This window comes from Herpailurus yagouaroundi, unplaced genomic scaffold (genome assembly GCF_014898765.1).
Source record: "Herpailurus yagouaroundi ecotype Mexico unplaced genomic scaffold, PumYag 28, whole genome shotgun sequence".
NCBI lineage: Eukaryota > Metazoa > Chordata > Mammalia > Carnivora > Felidae > Herpailurus > Herpailurus yagouaroundi.
The window spans coordinates 17,647,454-17,668,583 of NW_024412376.1; the positions used below are offsets into that span (position 1 = coordinate 17,647,454).

A 21,130-nucleotide genomic window follows, 5' to 3' on the forward strand; every position below is an offset into this window, starting at 1 on the left:
GGAACATTTGGGGTTTCATCAGCCAAAGTATAGGTGGTTATTTGGTAGGTGTGGGAATGAAGAAGTAGGATGTGGGAGGGGAATAATGAGGAGGAAGTACTTCCTTAACAATCCCAGCTAAGGCTGATCTTATCCTGTCTCCTTGAAGGTATGGTTTCAATTTATTTTATTTTATTTTTTAAGTTTATTTATTTTGAGAGAGAGAGAGAGAAAGAGCAGGGGAGGGACAGAGAGAAAGGGAGAGAGAGACTCCCAAGCAGGCTCTGTGCTGTCACCGTAAAGCCTGATGCTGGCTTTGATCCCACGAACCTTGAGATCATGACCCAAGCTGAAATCAAGAGTCAGATGCTTAACTGACTGAGCCACGCAGGCACCCCATGTAATAAGGTATTGTTTCCATGGAAACAAGGCCCAAAGTTCCACTCTAACCAACAGAACTGACAGGATGGAAGTATGTCAGGGAGGGGTACTTTTCCAATCCTGGGCCTGAGTTATGCACTGACTGAGGAAGCCAGCTTCCTGTGGACTGGACCAAGGTTAGTTCTGCTCAGCAAATGTAGACTCTTGGGAGAGGCGTTTTTGAACCTGTATAGTTACACTTCTTTGCAGCTTAGAGAATGGTGGTAATTTAAGCTTTATCACAGATACAGACCTTTAAATCAGAGTTTGTTACTGGTAGAGATAGTAAAAAATGTTAAACTAGAAAGCCCTTTAGAGTCTCAAAAGCATTAGGATGGTCCAACTTAAAATATTTTAGCCAGCTAGCGATAAAGGAAATGCACATTGGTGGAACTTCACTCTATGTCTGTTGAAAATCCCAGTTTCATCTTGTTGAAGACCTGGGAGTAAGTAATTAACTTCCCACAATTCCCACTTTGTTCTTTGAAACATCTGATTTTGTATTACAGGTAAATAGGCATCTGAGAGCCACACTGCTGTGGTGGAGTGGTGTCAGACAGATCTCGATGCACATCTCACTGCTGCCACTTAAGTAAGTGGTGACCTTGAGCAAGTTACTCAACTTCCATGAGCCGCCATTTTCTCCTCAGTTAAATGCAGTTAAGTTTTAGCGAAAAGATCATTGTGAGGACTAAAGTCAACAAAAGCTAAACATCAGGGCGCCTGGGTGGCTCACTTGGTTAAGCATCGACTGTTTTGATTTCGGCTCAGGTCGCGATCTCATGGTTTGTGAGATGGAACCCCATGTTGGGCTCTGCGCTGGCAGCTCAGAGTCAGGTTGGGATTCTCTCTCTCTGCCTCTTCCCTGCTTGTATTCTCTTTCCCTCGAAATAAATAAATAAACCTTAAAAAAGCTAAATGTTTAAGGCATTAACTGGCTCAACAAATGACAAAAGGCATTTTTGTAAAGGTGATATGTAATTTTTTAAATCTTGGCTTGGGTTTTTCTTGTGGGTTCTAATGTTGGGGAGATGGGGTATATTAACATTTCCTCTGATATGTATATACTCAGAGGTGAAAGTTTTTTGAAAGACAACCTCATCTCACTTTAGACTTTTTTTGCGCTCAGAATTGCACCTCAGTGCAACCATCAAGGTCAATACTGTCGTGTTTTATCGAGCAGGTCCAAAGAAGTAATTTTCCAAGAATACAAATTAAGGGAGTGACCAACCTGGGGTCTGGCCATGCTTAAAGCCTGTGATGGCTCCCCTTGGCCCTTCACGACTGACCAGAGCCCTCCCCTCCTGTTTCCCATCCGTTTCTCCCTAGTGCTTTTTGCACAGTGTCATTTCCCAAGAAGTCCTTTGTTCTTGCTTTCCAGAACTCTCTCACCACCTTCCTCTCTGGGTGCTGATCTTTCAAGGTGCCTCCCAGAGCTTTACTCAGATTTTCTTGGCCAAGGATTTACTTGGATTTACTTGGATTAACTCCAAGTAGTTTGCACAAGTACCCACTTTAGGATGAATCATCATGTTGGTAGGTGTTTATGTTTGTGTCTTCATCAGCAGTCAGACAGAGAGAGCAGAGACAAGGCATCTATTTTCTCTTACCATGCTGGAGTTCTAGATCAAAGTGTACTAACTGCACCCCCTGGGGCTTGCATAACCTCTTGTTATTCACAAGGCAAATCAATGAACTCAAGCCTTTTGATTCCCAATCCTGTTTTCCACCTTTCCGGCCAGCTATTTATCTCTGGGATCTACCTTTTCTCTGTCCTCCTGTTCTTTCAGGAGAGCTCTGTGAGAGGAGATAATCAGAAAGATTTTGCCACTCTATTAACCTGTAAATAATGCCACAGTGTGGCTACCTGATGATTTTACAATCGAGATTTATTACGTCTTTTTTCAACTTGGGACACTTTGAACATTGGCCTGGAGGTTATTTGTCTTCATTTGCAGGGTGCATTACTTAAGGAGTCAAAACCTCCTTCGCAAAGCCCAGGATTTTGACCTTTTCTCAATGCTGTCTCTTAAAACAATTTACCTTTCTTTCCAGGAGATGGCAGTACAACACAAACAATAACCTGTGCCAACTGCACTTTTGTTTATTTTAGGCTCCCGTTAGCATTACAGCAACAGGAGTCTCATTCTGGGTTAGATTTCTACAATAATTCCAAATTGAAAAGATAGGGTGTTTCTAAAGATTTGATCTATGGGTCGTCTTTTTGCCGCCAATCATTCTGATACATTTTCTCAGGTAGGAAAATTCAGCCGTGGTTATATAAGAATCCCATTGTATTTTCCACTTGAAAATATAAACCGAAAGACGATCTTCAGATAAAATTCTCTTTTCACTATTTTAGTATACGTATTAGCCTTAATGCATTTTTTTGTCGCTATATTTAATTCACTGTATTGTTAGTTAAGGTGAAATTATCTGGGCTCTTGATGCTACCTCAATTGAGAAAATTTATTTGAATGTGTGTAAGAGCTAGACATACATATATTTACTGGAGCAAGTGTCTTTCAAAGAGTTATTTCAGCCCCACAAAGTTAATTTCTTAGACTCGGCACAGTTTACAGAATTGGTTTCTTTAATTTAGTTTCTCAGATTTTGATTAGATATCCATAACTTCTAGGGAATTTCTTAAATAAAACTGGAAGAAAATATTCATCAGACCAAGATGAATTTTATGTCAGAGAAGCCAGGGGATAGTTTTCAGGGTGTGCCTGATTAAAATTTTGGTTCCCAAGAAGCAAAGGCTAAAGGTGTGTAAGCAAGTAAGAAATCTGTTAAAGGATATATCTATTACTATTCTCTGAAAAGACAAGCTAGCAATTACTCAATTATGTTTACTAGATAGTCACAATTTATTCGTTTGTGTATAAAAATTCACTTAAATGTCATTCTAGAGGCAAGAAAAATCTCCCTAGTGAGGACCCCAGCCCCTGCATCTCCATTTACTGTATAATATTTATTTTAACTTCTTTTGCCATTGTGCTGGCTAAAAAGTGGACAGCAGAGCTGTCTTGAGTTGCAGGGAAGTCCCCAGAGATGGGTGGAGGACAAATGTGGCACAGGGTATCCTTGCAACTATGGACTTTCTACTTGTTTCTTTACCCAACAAATACTCATTTAGCACCTACTATCAGCAGGCACTGTGTGAGGTGGTAAGGACACAGCCAGTCAGACAGGTGGACGTGCCCTTTGCTGACCTTCTTGTGGACTGAGCCCTGTTTCTCTCCCTCTCCCCACCAGTTCTCTACTTCTCCAATGCATTTAGATGGATGGTGAATATCTTGCATTCAGCTCTCTTATTTTGTAACTTTTCTCCCCTAGGCTTCGTCTAATATGTTTGGAGAGGAAAACGTTGTGAGGACACATAGGAGAACACCATGTGAAGATGGAGGGTTGGCCTGATGCATCTGTAAGCCAAGGAATGCAGGAGCCTACCAGAAACTAGAAGAGGGGCCCGGGCCAACGTGAGGCAGCTTATTAGCGTGACTGGGTGGTATGATGTGGTTAGTTAGACTGGGGTCATGAGATTGGGACTTTCAGGTCCCCATAACCTGCACATGTGTAGAGGACAGCCAGATGTTCTTGCATGTCTGGGAAATGGGACAAGTGGTACGTAGATGAGAATTGAAATCTAGAGGCCCAGATAGAATATACACAATGTAGGAAAGGGACTCATCTCTGAGGTTTGGGGCCAAACAGACCAAAACTAGGGATTAGTTAGAGCATGCAACTGGGTCTCCAGGACTAGTACTTAGCAAGAACTTGGAACTTAGATAAAGCTGAGTCAAAGGGAGGGTAGCCATTTCATGCCAAAAGACAAGACAGAGACGTGACAGTGATGTGACAGTTGTGGACACCATAGGAAGGTTGCTAGTGAGGACAAAAGCCTCTTTTTAAATTTTTTTTTTATGTTTATTTATTTCTGGGACAGAGAGAGACAGAGCATGAACGGGGGAGGGGCAGAGAGAGAGGGAGACACAGAATCGGAAACAGGCTCCAGGCTCCGAGCCATCAGCCCAGAGCCTGACACGGGGCTCCAACCCCCAGACCACGAGATCGTGACCTGGCTGAAGTCGGACGCTCAACCGACTGCGCCACCCAGGCGCCCCCAAAAGCCTCTTTTTAAAGATCTCCTACATTCAATCTGAATCCGGCAGAAGCTAGCAAAATAGGATAAAACTTTAGATATCCCCTACCATGAATCTCCCTAGTACCAAGATGCAGTCCCAGAGGAGAGGTGAGGAGAAGAAATTTTGAGCTGAGCAATTTGGAAAGAAAAACAGTCCTGATAGGGAATTTGATTTTTGAATGGACTGTGTCTGAATTGAGAACTGATTGGGCACTCACCTGTAATAGACCAACTTCTGGATCAGAAGGCATCATCTTAGTGAGATCAAGGGCTCACTGCTATCTAGCGATCTCAGACCCAGGAAAGACAGTCGATGCTCTGATCAACTTTGGATGTCCCCCTCCCTCCCCATGGGAAGAGCCACCGTTGGGGCTAAGACATGCACCCCTGCACACCTCTTATAAATCATGTACTGGAGTTTGCATTATTCCCCATGCAAATGGTTCTGAGCCTGCTTCTAAGGCTTGTGACATCCTCTTTTTTGATTCCCTTTTTTTGGCTTAGAGTTTATACCCTAAGCTGAGAGGTGCCCAAAGGATGGTTATTTTTGTGGATGGAATAGGACATGTGGGCTTCAACCTGTACGTGCCCACAGTCTGTCAAAGTGCAGGTGGAACAAGAAAAAGAGGTTAGCCACGGGTCACTGTATTGCTGTACACAGCCACAGCAACCTGTAGAACTTCTGGGAGGAATTCTACATGTACACCTGGCCCTCCGGATTTGTGGGTATATTTATCAAGGTAGTAGGATAGAACAAAATTCAGTAGTGTGCTAGTTTGATTTATAACTTCTAAATGTTTAGACAGAAGCCAGCTGGGCCTTCATTTGCACTCTTGCCCTGGGCCCTGCATGCATCAGGAGCAAACCTGCTCGGTCTCATGAAAGCAGGGGTCCGCAGCTCTGTTAGGTTCAGTTACAGGGATGAAGGTTACACATTCGTGCATTTGGGTTGTGACTGTGTGTTTGAAATCTGTTCTATATGCCAGAATTATTGTCCATACGGTGATTTCTATTAGTGTAAAACGTTCAAATTTAATTCTTGGAGCAGTGTTAAACAAATGAAAAATAGTTGGCACATCTGTTTTCTTCTCTAGCTTCTAAACTTGTGGAGCTGGAGAGGGACAGGATGTATATTGTCTGCTCCCACATTGGCCTGACCAAAGTGCGGACCCCAGTTCTCTCTTGCTGGTCACACACAGCCTTGCCCCAGTTTGCCTTGGGTTACATGTCATTCAGGCCTGCTTCCTCTTTTCTGGCTAATGATGTAATTCTTTTTTTTTTTTTTTTTTTTTTGTCTCATTTATACTTCTAACTGACCCTTCTTTACTCAATTTCTTCCTTCGTGTCCCACTTCTGGAAACTCGGGATAAGTTTTCCTTGCAGTCTAGTGCAGCCTGGAGAGCTCTCTGGCCTTCTGAATCTTCTGCTCCCCTGCTCTGGCTCAGCTGATTCCATAAGCAGGATCTAGGCCAAGTTCTCTCTTTCTCTTCCTTTCTAGGTCCTACTGATGGAAGAACAAGCCAAAATGTGGGAGGAAGAAATGGAAACAACAGACAGCTGGGTGTTGCTATAGAATTTCGTAACTGGAAGGTGTCTCCTGGTCACTTTTGGGTCAGAAACTGTAGCTTGGAGACTCTAGGTCACCACTGCCCAGCCAGAATGAGGCTTTCCGTCCTGAACAGATGGCCTGGGACTTAGCCTCTCCAGTGAGTTATGCCATATAATCTCCCTTTCTCAAAAGTTCATTTTTTTTTCCCCAATTTCTGCTGGCTCTCTGAGAAACAAGAAGGGACATTCTCTTCTCCTTAACATATTTCCAGATGGATCTACCCAAGCACTCTTAGACCAAAAAACCCAAAAGGTCTTATCCCTGCCGTTTGGCATTCTGACCATTGCTTGATTATTTCTTTGAAGGGAGGAACGATAGTCTTGACTAAAACCAGTGCCTCTCTGAGTGTGGCCTTGCTGCAGGTGCTGCCCCCGGACAACAAATAGAAAACTGGAGCAGCAAACAACAAAGACCACTTACTTCCATTAGAGGTAAGCTAATGAAAGTATATCACTTTTCTAATATTACTCGTCTCTATACTCAAGGGGAATGTATGCATTGCTATTTTTCATTTTCATTTTATTTCTTTTTATTTTTGCTTTACGTTAGAAGATTGAGATAGGGATTGCCTCGTTTCTGAATCTTTTCTGTTGTATATACGACTCATTCTGAGCACACGCTCACTGCCATGGACTGAATGTTTGCGTCCCCTCCCCCCGAAGTCATATGAAACCCATCCCCAATGTGATGCCATCTACAAGTAAGGCCTTTGGGAAGTGATTAGATCATGAGGATGAAGCCCTGAGGAAAGGGATTAGTGCGCTTATGAAACAGGCACCAGAGAGCTCCCTTGCCTCTCTGCTGGGTGGGGACACAGCAAGAAGACAGCTGTCTGTGAACCTGGAAGTAGGGTCTCACCACCACCAAATCTGCTAGTGCCTTGGTCTTGAACTTCCTAGTCTCTAGAGCTGTGAGATTGGACTTCCTAGTCTCTAGAGCTGTGAGAATTAAATTTCTCTTGTTTATAAACCACCCAAAGTATGTTATTTTGTTTAAAAATTTTTTTTAATGTTTATTTATTTTTGAGACAGAGAGAGACGGAGCAGGAACGGGGGGGCGGGCCCAGAAAAAGAGGGAGACACAGAATCAGAAGCAGGCTCCAGGCTCTGAGCCATCAGCCCAGAGCCCGACGCAGGGCTCAAACTCATGGACCTCGAGATCATGACCTGAGCTTAAGTCGGACGCTTAACCGACTGAGCCATGCAGGCGCCCCATGTTATTTTGTTATAGAAACCTGATCAGACTGAGATGTTCACCTCCTGCCCCACGTGATCTGGAGCAGAGTACCCACCCAAGAAGACGTCCGCAGAGAGTCAAAGCTAGGCTTTGTCTCTTTTTTGCTACTGTGATCCATATGTATCCACTTTCTTTGAAAAATAATTTGAAGTGATCTTAACAAACAAAATTTATATATATGTAAACTGGAAAACTGGATATAGCCTCCAGTTTTCATCATTTCTTTTTTCATTTTTGTTTTTGTTTTGTTTTGTTTTTGAGAGAGACTGTGTGTGCACCTCTACGCAAGAGCAGGGGAGGGGTAGAGAGAGAGATAATCTTAAGCAGGCCCCATGCCCATTGCGGAGCTTGATGCAGGGCTTGATCTCAATGTGAGATCATGGCCTGCGCTGAAATCAAGAGTCCGAGGCTTAAATGACTGAGCCACCCAGGCACCCCTATCATTTCTTTCAATGTAAGCCTTCAGGGCTTCCTCTGAATACCACACGTAAGGGCTCATTTTCTTACCTAGACTTTCAGATCTGTACACGTTGTCCAGGCTTGTTATGCTTATCTACTCTCCAGTTCTAAGACTATAATCTTCACCAAGTCTACTGACTCCTCCAGTCCTGAGCTCCAGCATGGCCTTTTGAGCATCTCCTCACAGTGCACTGCTTCCATCAGGCCCTAGTTATTGCCTAGAATCTAGAGAGCCTGGGGTTTTTATAGCATCTTAGTGTTAGTTAGAAATAGAATTGAAAGATCAATGACATTACTTTAAATTTTTTTTAATGTTTATTTATTTTTTTTTGAGAGAGAGAGACAGAACACGAGTGGGGGAGGGGCAGAGAGAGAGAGAGAGAGGGAGACACAGAATCCAGGCTCTGAGCTGTCAGCACAGAGCCCCACGCGGGGCTCGAACCCACAAGCCATGAGATCATGACCTGAGCTCAAGTCGGACACTTAGCTGACTGAGCCACCCAGGCGCCCTTATCACATTACTTTATTGAGAGCTTGTCTCTTTGTTAAAGATGTTGCTGTCTTCTGGACTGTGGTTTTAAAAATGACGCTGTCATTTACAGTATAAATTATTCCAGGAAGGCCTTCTGCTACCAGATAGCTTTTCCTAAACATTTTTTTACCAACTCCCTTTTTTTCTACGTGCAGAACAAATGCCTCCTGAAGTTTGGTTTCAACCAGAATTTATTTTTCTTTATTTTCTGCCACTCCCCTATCAGAATTTCTATTGCATTCAAATAAGTCTCTATGGGGAAGCCCTACAAATATTGTGACTTAGCAAGTACTGTGCCATGGCATTTGCTCCGCTGGTATCCTTTTCTGAAAAAGTGTCACTCACCTCTTCTTCAACTACACTCAGCCTTGTCAGACCATTTGTTCTCCTGAACTTAATATTTATTCCATCAATTCAACGAATATTTATTGAGTGCCCACTGTGGACAGGGACTAGGTGATGCAGTGCTGAATAAATTGAATAAGATAGTCCTCCCTGCCCTCATGGAGTTTCCATTCTAGTATCAATATTAGCAATAATTAGAGGGGGAAAAGGAGTGGTGGCCTGGATGAGGGAAGCGAAGAAGAAAGCAGAGCTAGAGCAGGTATTTTATTTATTTTTATTTTTAAAAAAATTTTTTTTTCAACATTTATTTATTTTTGGGACAGAGAGAGACAGAGCATGAACGGGGGAGGGGCAGAGAGAGAGGGAGACACAGAATCGGAAACAGGCTCCAGGCTCTGAGCCATCAGCCCAGAGCCTGACGCGGGGCTCGAACTCCCGGACCGCGAGATTGTGACCTGGCTGAAGTCGGACGCTTAACCGACTGCGCCACCCAGGCGCCCCAATTTATTTTTATTTTTAAATAATTTTTTTAAAAGTTTATTTATTTGAGAGAGAGAAAGCACAAGTGGGGGAAGGGCAGAGAGAAGGGAGAGAGAGAGAAAGAATTTCAAGCAGGCTTTGCATGGTCAGTGCCAAGCCCAACATGGGGCTCGAGCTCATCAACAGTGAGATCATGACCTGAGCTGAAGTTGGGTGCTCAACTGACTGAGCCACCCAGGTGTCCCTGGAATAGGTATTTTAACTGGAAAGCCTCAAGTAAGAAAGCAAAGCTGACTGTGTGGGGGCCATGGGTCTGTATTCCTTTCCTCCAGGAGAGAAGGGGAGAGTCAGGTGATGGCAGAGAGTTCTGTTAAGTTCTGCCACATTCTGGTGTGATGTTGTCATGGCTAGAGTAAACATTGCTGAAACTTGGGTACTAGGAAAGGGACTGTGACAATACTTTCACAGATTCCTGGAGGTTTTCTCCTCAGATAAATGCTGGTAGAACTTTGGTGAAAGAAGGCTGAGGGCCCACCAAGAGGAGATCTGGACAGAGTGTGATTATGGCGCAGAGCACAGAACCCCTAACATAATCTAGATAAGAAGTAAATGTAGGTGGAATCAACTCACATCTTGGTGGGGATGGGGGGAGAAGGACACCGAAAACAGTCATCACACACGAGACAGAAAAAATGGTCTCAGGACACCCATTTGGAAGCATAGCAAAATAGTTAATGGTTGAAGGCATAGGTAAATAGACAAGAAAAAGTCATCAACCCATTGTGAGTTCCACAATTCTTTGATACAGAGGAAGCCATTGCTGCGTCTTAAGTGGTTTGTTTGATAACCAGTAAACCAGGTTTATTGATAAATATTGGATGGCACTGGAGGTTTAGACGTCATTGGCTGATTCTGCCCAGGAGTGCTGGAGATGAAAATTCATTCTCAAGTGTGGCTGTGAAGGGGCTGACTAGTCTGACAGTAACGAAGCAAGGCCAGGAATCAGAGTTGGAGGTCCAAGGTTCAAGAGGAGATGTTACCGTAGAAAAAGAACGGGAGCTGGTTAGGACAAAAGTCATGGTAAGGTTTGGGTGGAGAAGAGCATGGTGTTCCACAGGGACATGGTCTTGAGTGACTGGTATACAGGGATAAAAATCCATTTCAGAATAGAGGACTAGGTTTCAACTCCTTTCTAAATAGTATAACCCACCAGGTCTCCTGTGATTCAAAGATGTTTCCTGGTAGTGGTGGCGGAAACAAAAGTTTCAAAAGTCCAAACCCATGGTCAGAAACCAGACGAAGGGCATCTAGAAGCCAGAGCCACCTCAGAAACCCTGAGAGCTGGAGAGCAGGGCAAAGGAAAGAAGAGCAGGGCCGTACCAGTAGAGTAACGGCAGTGACTGTTAATTCAGGAATTAATTTGCTGGATGCTGAAAAAAGAAGCAAATAAGAGCGAACATCTTCCTGAGGTAAAGATCATTCCCACTGGAGAGGGAGGAGAGAAAGTCATTCTCTGGTGAGCAGATCTGACAAGGGAGAGGTATTCTCATGATCCTTTGGTGAGAATGGTTTATCAGATCGTGATTCCCCCAGAGACCCAGGACTATGGTGGCCAAAGAGCCCAGAGAAGCAGCTATGGGGGAGGGTCTTTATTAGAGGGGAGGGATGAGTAATTAACAAGCTTGCTACTGAACATCTCTATTATGTTACAGCATTTTACTTCACTTAAAAAGAAATCTTCAGTGGGGTTTCATTCTGGGCTTTTGAGGAAGATTGATTTTATTCAATGTTTTAATTAGTTTTTAAGACCCTTGAGCTATTTCTGCTCCTTTATTCTCACCCTCTGTGTTTAAGACACCATTTAGGAATTTGACAGTATTTTTCCCTAAACATTTTGTCCTTTTGCAGTTGTCAAATATTGAATTAGATCTTGTTATAAACAGACCAGAAGCTGGCATTGTTGACATTTCCCTTCATTAGGAAGAAACTGAAAGCTGACATTTTCAACCTATCAGCTCTAGTTTGGTCTGCCGATAAGAACACAGGACAGGGAATGAGGCAATCTGTTTCCTTTTTTGCTCTCATTAAAGGCTCACTATGAGATGTTAATTGATAAAACTATTTTACTTAATGGGTGCCTAAGTTTCTCTTCAAAGGAGAGGAAAAGTATTGATTAACTCTAGGATTTAAAGTCTGAATGAAAAAAAGCATTGCTTTGAATCCCAAGAGACTGATTAAACCTAAAATTTGAAATCTGAATGAATGAATGAAGATGCTGATTGAAGTCCTGATGTGACTCTTATTAGTTAGTTAATATTTTTTTCATTCTCTCTTTATTTGCAAAATTGGAAAAATAACAATAGCTCTTTTTTCCTGTGCCAAGGATTATTACAAGGGGTCAATCAGGTAACGTAGTGAAGTGTTTTACATAGTGTTGAAATGCTAGATAAATGTTAGGTTTTGTATTACATATTCCATAGACTTAATGAGATAGGTTATTTGGTTAGATTGGTTGGCTTCTGGAATAATGTGAAGTTCAGGCGAGATTTGTGGTTGAGGTTTCAGAAAGCTAAAGTCCTATTTCACTCTCCTGGAACTCATCACTAGACTCAACTGATGAATGTATTTTGCAGCCTAATCCCCTCAAAAGTTTGAGGTGACAACTTTAAAACCTCAGTATAGAGAATTATCTGCTTGCAAGTTGAGGCTTAAGGCAGCTAATACTATGGTAGTGTGCATGCATCAGTTTGATTTTTTGAGGAAAAGAGGAAAAGTTTGGAAGCAATTACTTAGAGATCACAGCAATATTCTTAACTTAGCTTGAGAAGTAGAGTATGAGAAAAATTCTCCCACCCTGCCAAACCAATGGTCCAGGGTTAAAGGTGGCCCCATCGGGACAGGACAGAAAACAAGGCAAGATGAGCAATACCTGATTCAGCTCAAGAGGTGAAAGTGGAGAAGACCTTTACTTTAAAGTGGATTTTCTTTCTTTACATCCTATAGTAAATTCATGGTTTGCCCAGTCTCATTTTCCATGGGGAGTCACTTTTATTCCTTACTAATTCTGATTAAATTCAGAGTGACCAGTATTTGGTCAAAACCCACGTGGAAAAAGTTTTGAGTAAAAGAGAGCATCTTTACTTTCAAATTCTGAGTAAGCCGAGGTGCAGCTGAATCCCCAGCGGAATTTACCCAAGTGGGATGTTTAAAATTTTAAATGTCAATTAATGCAATCAGTAAGATCTGAGAAAAGCTAGTTGCTTATTCCAGGCATCAAGTAACTTTATTCTCAATGTGTTCTCTTTTTCGCATTAATAAAGAAAGCTTTTGTGCCCACCAAGGAGAAAGAACCCCCCTTCCTCCTGGCTGGTCAGACCAAGCCTGGATCCATGGACTTCTGAGGTCCGGCTAGGTATCAGCTGCACTCACACCCCTCGAAGGGCATTGCTATTCATGCTCTGGCATATTTCTGAGCTAGATAACAGGCCTAGATGAGGAGTCACTGAATTCAAACTGATGTGTCTGTGGACATAGGGGTTTCTGAGAGAATAAATGAGCATTTGTAGCCTGTAAAGTTAGCCACCACCATACCCAGTGCAGATCCATTTTTTTTTTTTTTAATTTTGGAAATTAGTGGCATATATGGGTGGTAAAGGGTGCCTGGGTGGCTCAATTGGTTAAAGCATCTGACTTCGGCTCAGGTCATGATCGCACAGTACATGAGTCATGAGTTCAAGCCCCGAGTCAGGCTCTCTGTGCTCAGCGCAGAGCCTGTTTCTTCAATTCATTAATAATTACTGCTCATGCCCCACTAATTTCACAGGATTTGCGGATTAATGTTTATTTATTTTGGGGGGGGGGCAAGGGGCAGAGAGAGAGGAGACACAGAATCCAAAGCAGGCTGTCCGCACAAAGCCTGATGCAGGGTTAGAACTCAGTAACTGTGAGATCATGACCAGAGCCAAAGATGGACACTCAACGGACTCAGCCGCCCAGGTGCCCCAGGATTTGCAAATTAAAAAAAGAACACTATTGTAGTCAATAGTTAGTTGCTAAAAACTCAAATGATGCAATAAATGTAAGAATGGAGGTCTTGCCACTTAGGACATTTGATAGACTTGTTATGGAAAGATAAAGTTTGCATATATATTGTATGAAGAGTCCTGGGGTGTGCAATGCATTTACATATTCCTCTTCAGTTCCTTTCTTCTTGTTTTGTAGCCTCCTCTCCCCGCCTTCCACAGAAAATCACACAGCCCTTTTAGGAGCCACTCGAAATACAAAAGTCCATGAGAGAGATATTTAGATAGATTGCATTCACTCTGTGTATCTTAAAGCTTTACATCTAGAGAAGCAAATTTTAGCCTAAAGCATGTTTTTCTGTTTATGAGCACATTCAGGTGACTGCAGAGATAATGGAATTGCTGATACACTGCTCATAGCTGTTTGGGTAACTGTTCTTTTATTATCAGGAAGGCAAATGCAATTTTTAAGATCAAAGTGGACATCTCTTGGAAGCTACATTTATTACAAAAGGCTAAAGTGTCCACATTCCTAGGAATCAAAGGGACTCAAAAGCCAGCAAGGCAGTAGTATTCAAGAGACAAAAGCAATTTTTGATGGACAGGAACCACCAAAGTAGGTGACAGGAGCAAGAGGTAATTTAATTCTAAAAGTTACCAATTCTGCACGATCTGGGGTTAAGCAAGGTGCCTGATGTGGTGACATCCACAGCCAGGGTCTGCCTGTCGATAATTTTGACTGCCACTGCAGGGACTGAGAAAGTACTTTCATACTTTTCACCATTGGAGATTCCCTTGATAGCATTTTGAACCAATTTCTGCCAAGAACAGGAGCCCCACTCAGCTATTGCAGTGGAAGTAAAGTAGGAAGCTATCATACCCAGTCACAATAGAGTATTTAGAAAACCATCATGGGTGAATTCTAGCCCTGAAAACATGGCAGCCTCAGATGGTAGCAATCGGACTGTGGCTATTCTCCTGTCACCTGACATCTAATGGCAGTTCCACTGTATTTAGGGTCCTTTTGTATCCTCCCCCAACCTCCAACCTCGCTTTGAATCCCCCCATAAGCCCCTTTGCCAAGGCTTTCAGATGGTTAACTTCAGGGATGTCTGACAAACATCTCTCCAGTTGGGCCCACTTCTAATGCTTACTGGAAACTCCTTCACTTGTATCACTAAAGACCTCTTCTAATAGTTTTTAATTTTTTTTAATGTTTATTTATTTTTGAGATGGGGGAGACAGAGCGCGAGTGGAGGAGGGGCAGAGAGAGAGGGAGACAGAATCTGAAACAGGCTCCAGGCTCTGAACTGTCAGCACAGAGCCCGATGCGGGGCTCCAACTCACGGACCGCGAGATCATGACCTGAGCCGAAGTTGGACGCTTAACCAACTGAACCACCCAGGCGCCCCTAATAGCTTTGAATATCCTTGAAATCTTGGCCAAAGCATTTGGAAGAGTAACGACAGGACTTCATTATTTCTTCTCAAAAACTCTCCAGCAATTTCAGAGTAGGAAAAGGCCAACAGAAATTCTGGATACTTGGGGCACCTGGGTGGCTCAGTTGGATAAGCGTCCGACTTCAGCTCAGGTCATGATCTCACGGTTTGTGAGTTCAAGCCCCGCATCGGGCTCTGTGCTGACAGCTCAAAGCCTGGAGCCTGCTTCACATTCTGTGTCTTCCTCCTTCTCTGTCCCTCCCCCACTCACACTCTGTCTCTCTCTCTCAATAAATAAACGTTAAAAAAATTAAAAGAAAAGAAATTGTGGATACTTAATAAGTGGGCTTCATATTACAAAAGAAATCATTTATCTCTCCCTTTTTATCAGGTTAACGTCTTCTGAAATCCCCTTAACTTTTCCCGAGAGTTTATCTTTCTAGAGACTAGAATTGGAAGAAGCATTTTCTTGATGTTTATCACATATTTATTGTAGTTGAAAGGGTAAGTGTTACAGAAGTGTTTTTTATATTTGGAAGCTTCTCTACTGCACACTTTTACTGCTCATATGATTAATGAAAAGACAATATTGATTTTAATGCATCTTTTTTCTATTTTTAAGAGAGAGCCCAGTGGGGTAGGGGCAGAGAGGAGGCGGGGGTGGGGGTGGGGGAGAGGATTTGAAGTGGGATCTGCACTTACAGTACCAAACCTCATGAACTCATGGGCTCAAACTCATGAACTGTGAGATCATGACCTGAGCTGAAATCGGATGCTCGACTGACTGAGCCACCCAGGCGCCCCTGATTTTAACGCATTTTAAACACAATCTTAGACAGTATGCAAAGCCTCAATCACAGACGTTTTTCTTGTCCTAAGAAAAGTATATAATAGTTTTAAACTTATAAAAATTTGAATGTGATCAAAAGGGTACGGTATGAGGAGTAAATAATAAATAATAGTATGCCTTGGGAAATCTCTGGGGTAACTTTTGGAAAAACTTCACCATTTACCATTAATGGTCCTGAGAGTTTGTCAAACTAAGCTATGTATATTTTTTTTCTTTTTCTTGACATGCACAATTTTCATATTCACACTGAGAAAAAGAACGATTTAACTTTGTAGAGACCAATTGGTTGTTAGCTATATTGGTTATATAATAATGGTTATGATAGACAATTCTTACCTCTATAGAACTTAAGTTAATAGCAGGGTTATCAAAGATTATTTACTCTGGATGTATCATTTTGATTGAATTCCCCAAGTTTAAGTTATGGGAGCACCTACTCAGAAGCACCACCTTCCCTCATAAGTCCCAACAGGGGTGTAAACAGAGGCTTAAATACTCTTTTGTATTTTATATCATTTTCCAATAAAAGTAAAGTAAAATAGTCAATTTAAATGATTCTTAGGGGACAAAGAATAGAGAGAGCTGAAAATAAGAAGAGAACATCTAGGAGAATATCTACAAGGCAAATACGCGTTGTCAGTGACCTCTGCGTTTTCCTGATCCTCACATCTGCACACTTTCTCTCACGCTTAGCAAAGTTTGACAAGGGGGTGATCCATGTAATCAGTGCAGCTTGTAATTTTCTACAACTTGCAGGTCTGACTTTTCTCCACGGTAGGGATATTGTTGCCACCTGTTTTCACCCATTTTATTAGAGATAATTGTCCTCATGGGTCCCCAGTTGACACGCCTGAAATGAGTCACCTGCCCTCTCTCCCTTGGCCCCTCCCTCAGCTGCTACTCACTCAAAAGGGTCGCTGGGATCTGCCCTCTGGAGCTCTGGAGGAATGGGGATTCTTTTGTAGTACATTTCCCAGTCGAAGGCGCCTCGCATGGCATCCCCAGCTTGTGCCTCATACCCAAAGTGATTGTGGTCAATGACATCGATCATGGGGCACACGATGGTTTTGTGGTTTAGTGCAATTTGGTCTGAAAAATGAAAGCACAAAATAGGAAATGACATGCCTGCCTAGGTCATCTATCATTTTTCAGCAAAGAGAAGCCTTACCGATCTTTCCTAATGCAGGGATGATGCTTGAAGCCTGGTTTCTGTCATTGTTAGAGCACTCTGTGAAATCTGTTTGAAGGCTAGACTTAACGTGATGGGACAGTGATTAGGTAAAATTAGTGTTGTTGTATTTTCCTTTAAGAAAGTTGTGTCCCAGAGAGACTTGCAGAAGTCCATTTAGCCCTACCTCTGTCACATTTTTGCTCTGACCTGTCCCCAATCTGTCATTTTATAGTGCATCCAACATATGTAGAGTATAAACAGTACTTGTGTTCCTTCAAGCATACAGCTGAGCCTGCTGAGAAAATATTGTCCTTCTTTCTGGAGGCTTCAAAATGTAAATATTTAACTTCATGTTTTTTCTTGTTTGTTTTTTCATTTTTAGCATCTCGTCTTATAATGGCCACCACGGCTGCTCCCCCTGCCCCCCTTAAATGCTGACAAATCATACACAGAATTCTTCGCTCTCAGGCTTGCCAGAGATTTTGCCAAGTTCTATTTTGCTATTGTCCTTTGATACGGACTCTGTTTATCTAAGCTATACATGTTTATCTTTTCTCATTATATCCAAAAATATATTAGCTGGCCTGATAACTACTGTTTCTGTTCCTGCTACTATTAAATTCTTGAGCAACTACTAAGTGATTTATACTCTCGCTATTTCTAATCCTCCTGACAACCCTGTAAGGTGGCTGCCATTATCATTCTCGATTGACATGTGAGGATACGAGCTCAGAGAAGTTAAATAACTTGTCAAAGGTCACCCATCTTTTGAGAGCAAAACCCAGGATGCAACCCCTGCTTGCCAGTCCAGTCCTAAAACCTGTGGTCTGCCGCACTTCTCCATGGTGCTTCTTATGTAGCAGAAAGGTACTATCTTTTTAGTTCCAGCTCCCTCCTTTTCCATATAGATATTGTTATTGTGAGACACTAACAGCATAGGGAATTGGCATTTACATACTTTGGCTCACCTAGAATAGCTAACTGTGGGGTACAGTTGACTACTGAAGGACACAGCTTTGAGTAGTGTGACTCCACTTATAAACAGATATTTTTCAACACAGTACAGTGCTGTAAATGTACTTTCTTCTCCTTATGATTTTCTTATTGACATTTTATTCCCTAGCTTACTTTATTGTAAGAGTACTGTCTATAATACATATAACACATAAACTATGTGTCAGTTGACTGTTTATGGTATTGGTAAGGCTTCTGGTCAACAGTTAGCTACTGGTCGTTAAATTTTTGGGGAGTCAAAAGTTACACATGAATTTTCAACTGCACAGGGTGTTGGCATCACTAACCCCTGTGTTGTTTGAGGGCCAACTGTATTTTCTTCTCAAGAATATGCACTCAATCAATATTTATTATAACAAACAAAATGTCCGACAGAACTTTTAAGTATGAACATCTGCTTTCTGGTTATGTGATGTGGCATGTGGAATAAAATACATTTAAATATCTTAAAAAACATATCTTTTAGAAATAATGGTTATTTCAGTATTATTATTTTGAGGACCCTAATAGGCAGGGTGGGACAACCACAGAATCTGGGGGAAGATCTCCCCTCCAGATCTACATCCTTCCTTCCTTCTTCCTTCCTTCCTTCCTTCCTTCCTTCCTTCCTTCCTTCCTTCCTTCCTTCCTTCCTCCACACCCCCCCCCCTTCCTATTCAACAACTATTTATTGAGTAGAAACCATTTACATGTCACTTTTCTAGGTTCTGGGAATATAACAGTGAATAACAACCACAAAAATCTCTGTCGTTAGGAATGGAGCAAAGGCAATCAATATACATACTAAATATCTAAATTAGATAGTATGTTTGAAGGTGATAAATGTGGTAGAAAGAAGATAAAACAGGCTAGGGGAATATGGAATGCTGGTATGTGGCAAGGTAAATAGCATGGCCCTAGGAGGCTCTCAGGAGCCTGGAGGTCAACTTAACATTATTCCTGCTAATTAGTAGAGAGACCCCCAGCACTATTTCAAGTTATTCTTCACCAAGCGCCCTGTAAGCATCCATCTTCACCTAGGTAAGTCTTGTAATGGGTTTTAATCTTTATCTAAATGGTGTTTCCCCATAGATGTCTTTGACAGAGGAGACCAACGTTGCTGTGTCCAACCTATTTCTTCTATCACCTCTGCAGGTATTTTAGTATTAAGGTCTCAGTGATTTTCTTCAATCAAATTCAGAATCAGGTTGATTTACAAGTTTCTTGACCAACAAGGAGTCCCAAGGTGACCCAAAGAGAATGAGTCTGTTAAATTAACTGTCAACTTTCCCTTCAAATTTCCTTTCAGCTCTTATCCAGCTGTTCTAGCTTAGGGTGAAAGCAGCATGACTAATTTTTCATCTAAGGCTTGTGCCTACATTTCAATTTCCAGGGATCAAACAAACAGACTCTTAATGGGAAATTGAAATTCAGGTATAATCCCAAAGTGAAAAATGAACCAAGAAACTGTGTGGCTCCGCCTGTTTTTTTCATTTTGGATGATGTGTCAAGACACTGATAGAGGAAAATAAAAAAAGATAGTGATCCTGAGCTTGAATCATTTCTTATCCATCAGGCCTACAGGAAATGAAATGCTTTAATGAGAAAAAGTGGGGTTCTCTCTACTTTCTCTCTCCTTTTTTTTTTCCTGTTAGATCCATATGAACAATCAGAGGCTTGATAATTGGCATTTAGGAATTGCTTTGGTTCATAAATAAATTAGGTCTTTTGCTGACTTCCTTGAGTATTCAGCACCATATAGGTCAAATTCAGTTTGCAGGAATCTCACTGCTGCTGATGAAACTCTAAATTGCTATGTCCTTGGACAAGGTACTTTTAATTAAAAGCTCAGAGGAGTCTCTGGCCATAGGAGCACTGAAACATTCCTGTTGATCACGATGGGTGGGCAGTCATCTGTGTAGGTGTGTGTGGATCGGGTGATGTGGTGGGGTGTTAGTTGCTGGTCATTTCCTGTTTTAAATCCTACACACTTTCAATTGATTCCCCTCCCCCCTTCCACATTTTTTACTAATGGAGCTTTGCTGCTTCTAGCTGAAATCCTACACAGTAGTCAATAGCAAATCATTCTTTCTGAGGCAGCTATTGTAAAGCAGTTTTTACTGGCTTTAACTCCAAGGCCAGGGATATATTTACAATAAAAGTTGATTTAGTGAAAAATCTGGAAGAATAGGAAGGACCACAGTAGGTGCACACAAAGAACTTTTTAGAAACTCATTTTTTTTTTTCAGGTTGGCAATTTATCCCTTATCTACTACTGGACTTTATATCTGACTTCGTTGTGAAATAAAAAACAAAATAGTCGGGCTCGAACTGAGCCCCATTCATAGCTTGAATGACTCTTAGTTCGTTCATGTTTCTAATAGTTCCAGTGCAATGTGACAGAGAGGCTTCTCTCCCTACTCTGAGCCATGTGGTGAGCATTTGAGATGTATCATCTGGATAGTAGTTCTGAGTGTTTGAGAAGGTCCTGTGTAAACTTGGGGGATTATATATTTAGGGCTCTAGGCCAGTGCCAGAAGTTTAAATGAGAACTGGCATTATAAATCCTAGAAAATGTCAGGGCACTTACACTTGAACTGTATTCTCGGGCGGAATAATTTTCTTTCCTCAGTTCTTAACAGTTCTATAATAATTGTTAAACTGTGTGTGTGTGTATGTGTGTGTGTTTATTTTAATCTTGCTGTAGTTGGAGGTAGTGTTTTTGAATACTTTTTCTTTCAGTGTTTACTCTGTGACTATAACTACACTAAAGCAGAACATCTAAACTAAACAAACCTCTAAACTTTTTTGAACCTTAAGTGAGATTGCTGTTGGTGTTATCTAAAATGTCCATTTTCATGCAGTTTTCTGGTTACTTCTTGGTCCTCAGCAGTGGTTAAAGTAGAATTCAAGGCTCTCACTGTAAAATATTGTAGAAGGGAACTCTAGACTTTGTTAATTGCAAACTAAATAGAAGCAAATCACACACTCCCTCTGAAGGAGGTCATTTCCCCAGGCCTTGCTGGTCCCCAGAAGGCCACTGTCAGTATGTGTACTCACTAAGGAGAGGGGGCAGCCAGTTCACATTGACCTCGCAGTGGGAGTCCAGGAACGTTAAGACTTCTCCTCTTGCCATAGATGCCCCCAAGAGTCGGGTCCGGATGAGCCCTTCCCTTTTCTTGGTGCGAACGATCCTTACTTTGGAGAATCGGGCCATATATTCTTCTAATTTATCCTTCAAGTGTTCTAGAAAGGAAGCAGAGGATGCAAAGAAAGAACACAAAACATTAAGTGCAACAGAATTACTCATGGGTGTTTATGCATTAAGTGTATGTGAATGGTGAATCCAAGCTTACATCCATTTTTCTTCTCTCTTCATCTCTAGGGGAGATATTAATAAGATTTTATGCCTAGAGGTTTTTCTACTTTATATTTTCCATAAAGGTTC

At 41.8% G+C, this 21,130-nt stretch overlaps 1 protein-coding gene and 1 long non-coding RNA gene across 8 annotated transcripts in view; one reads left to right on the forward strand and one right to left on the reverse strand.

Annotated features, from left to right (window-relative positions):
* GALNTL6 (polypeptide N-acetylgalactosaminyltransferase like 6) overlaps window positions 1-21,130 on the reverse strand; it is a 1,208,379-nt gene that overhangs the window by 213,786 nt on the left and 973,463 nt on the right. For all 4 annotated transcript variants that reach the window (XM_040470479.1, XM_040470472.1, XM_040470497.1 and 1 more), the window contains 2 exons: window positions 20,743-20,928; window positions 16,424-16,607 (listed from right to left, as the gene is read on the reverse strand). In XM_040470479.1, the coding sequence (XP_040326413.1) occupies window positions 16,424-16,607; window positions 20,743-20,928 (370 nt within the window). The remainder of the gene's footprint in view (window positions 1-16,423; window positions 16,608-20,742; window positions 20,929-21,130) is intronic.
* On the forward strand, window positions 10-18,839 carry LOC121027268 (uncharacterized). Of its 4 annotated transcripts, XR_005788630.1 has the most exons (6): window positions 10-148; window positions 909-991; window positions 6,045-6,252; window positions 6,461-6,586; window positions 17,375-17,556; window positions 18,775-18,839. It is a non-coding gene; the product is annotated as an uncharacterized LOC121027268 (long non-coding RNA). The 4 variants fall into 4 exon arrangements; XR_005788631.1 differs by lacking the exon at window positions 17,375-17,556 and having other exon boundaries at window positions 18,775-18,838; XR_005788628.1 differs by lacking the exons at window positions 17,375-17,556; window positions 18,775-18,839 and adding an exon at window positions 7,386-7,589.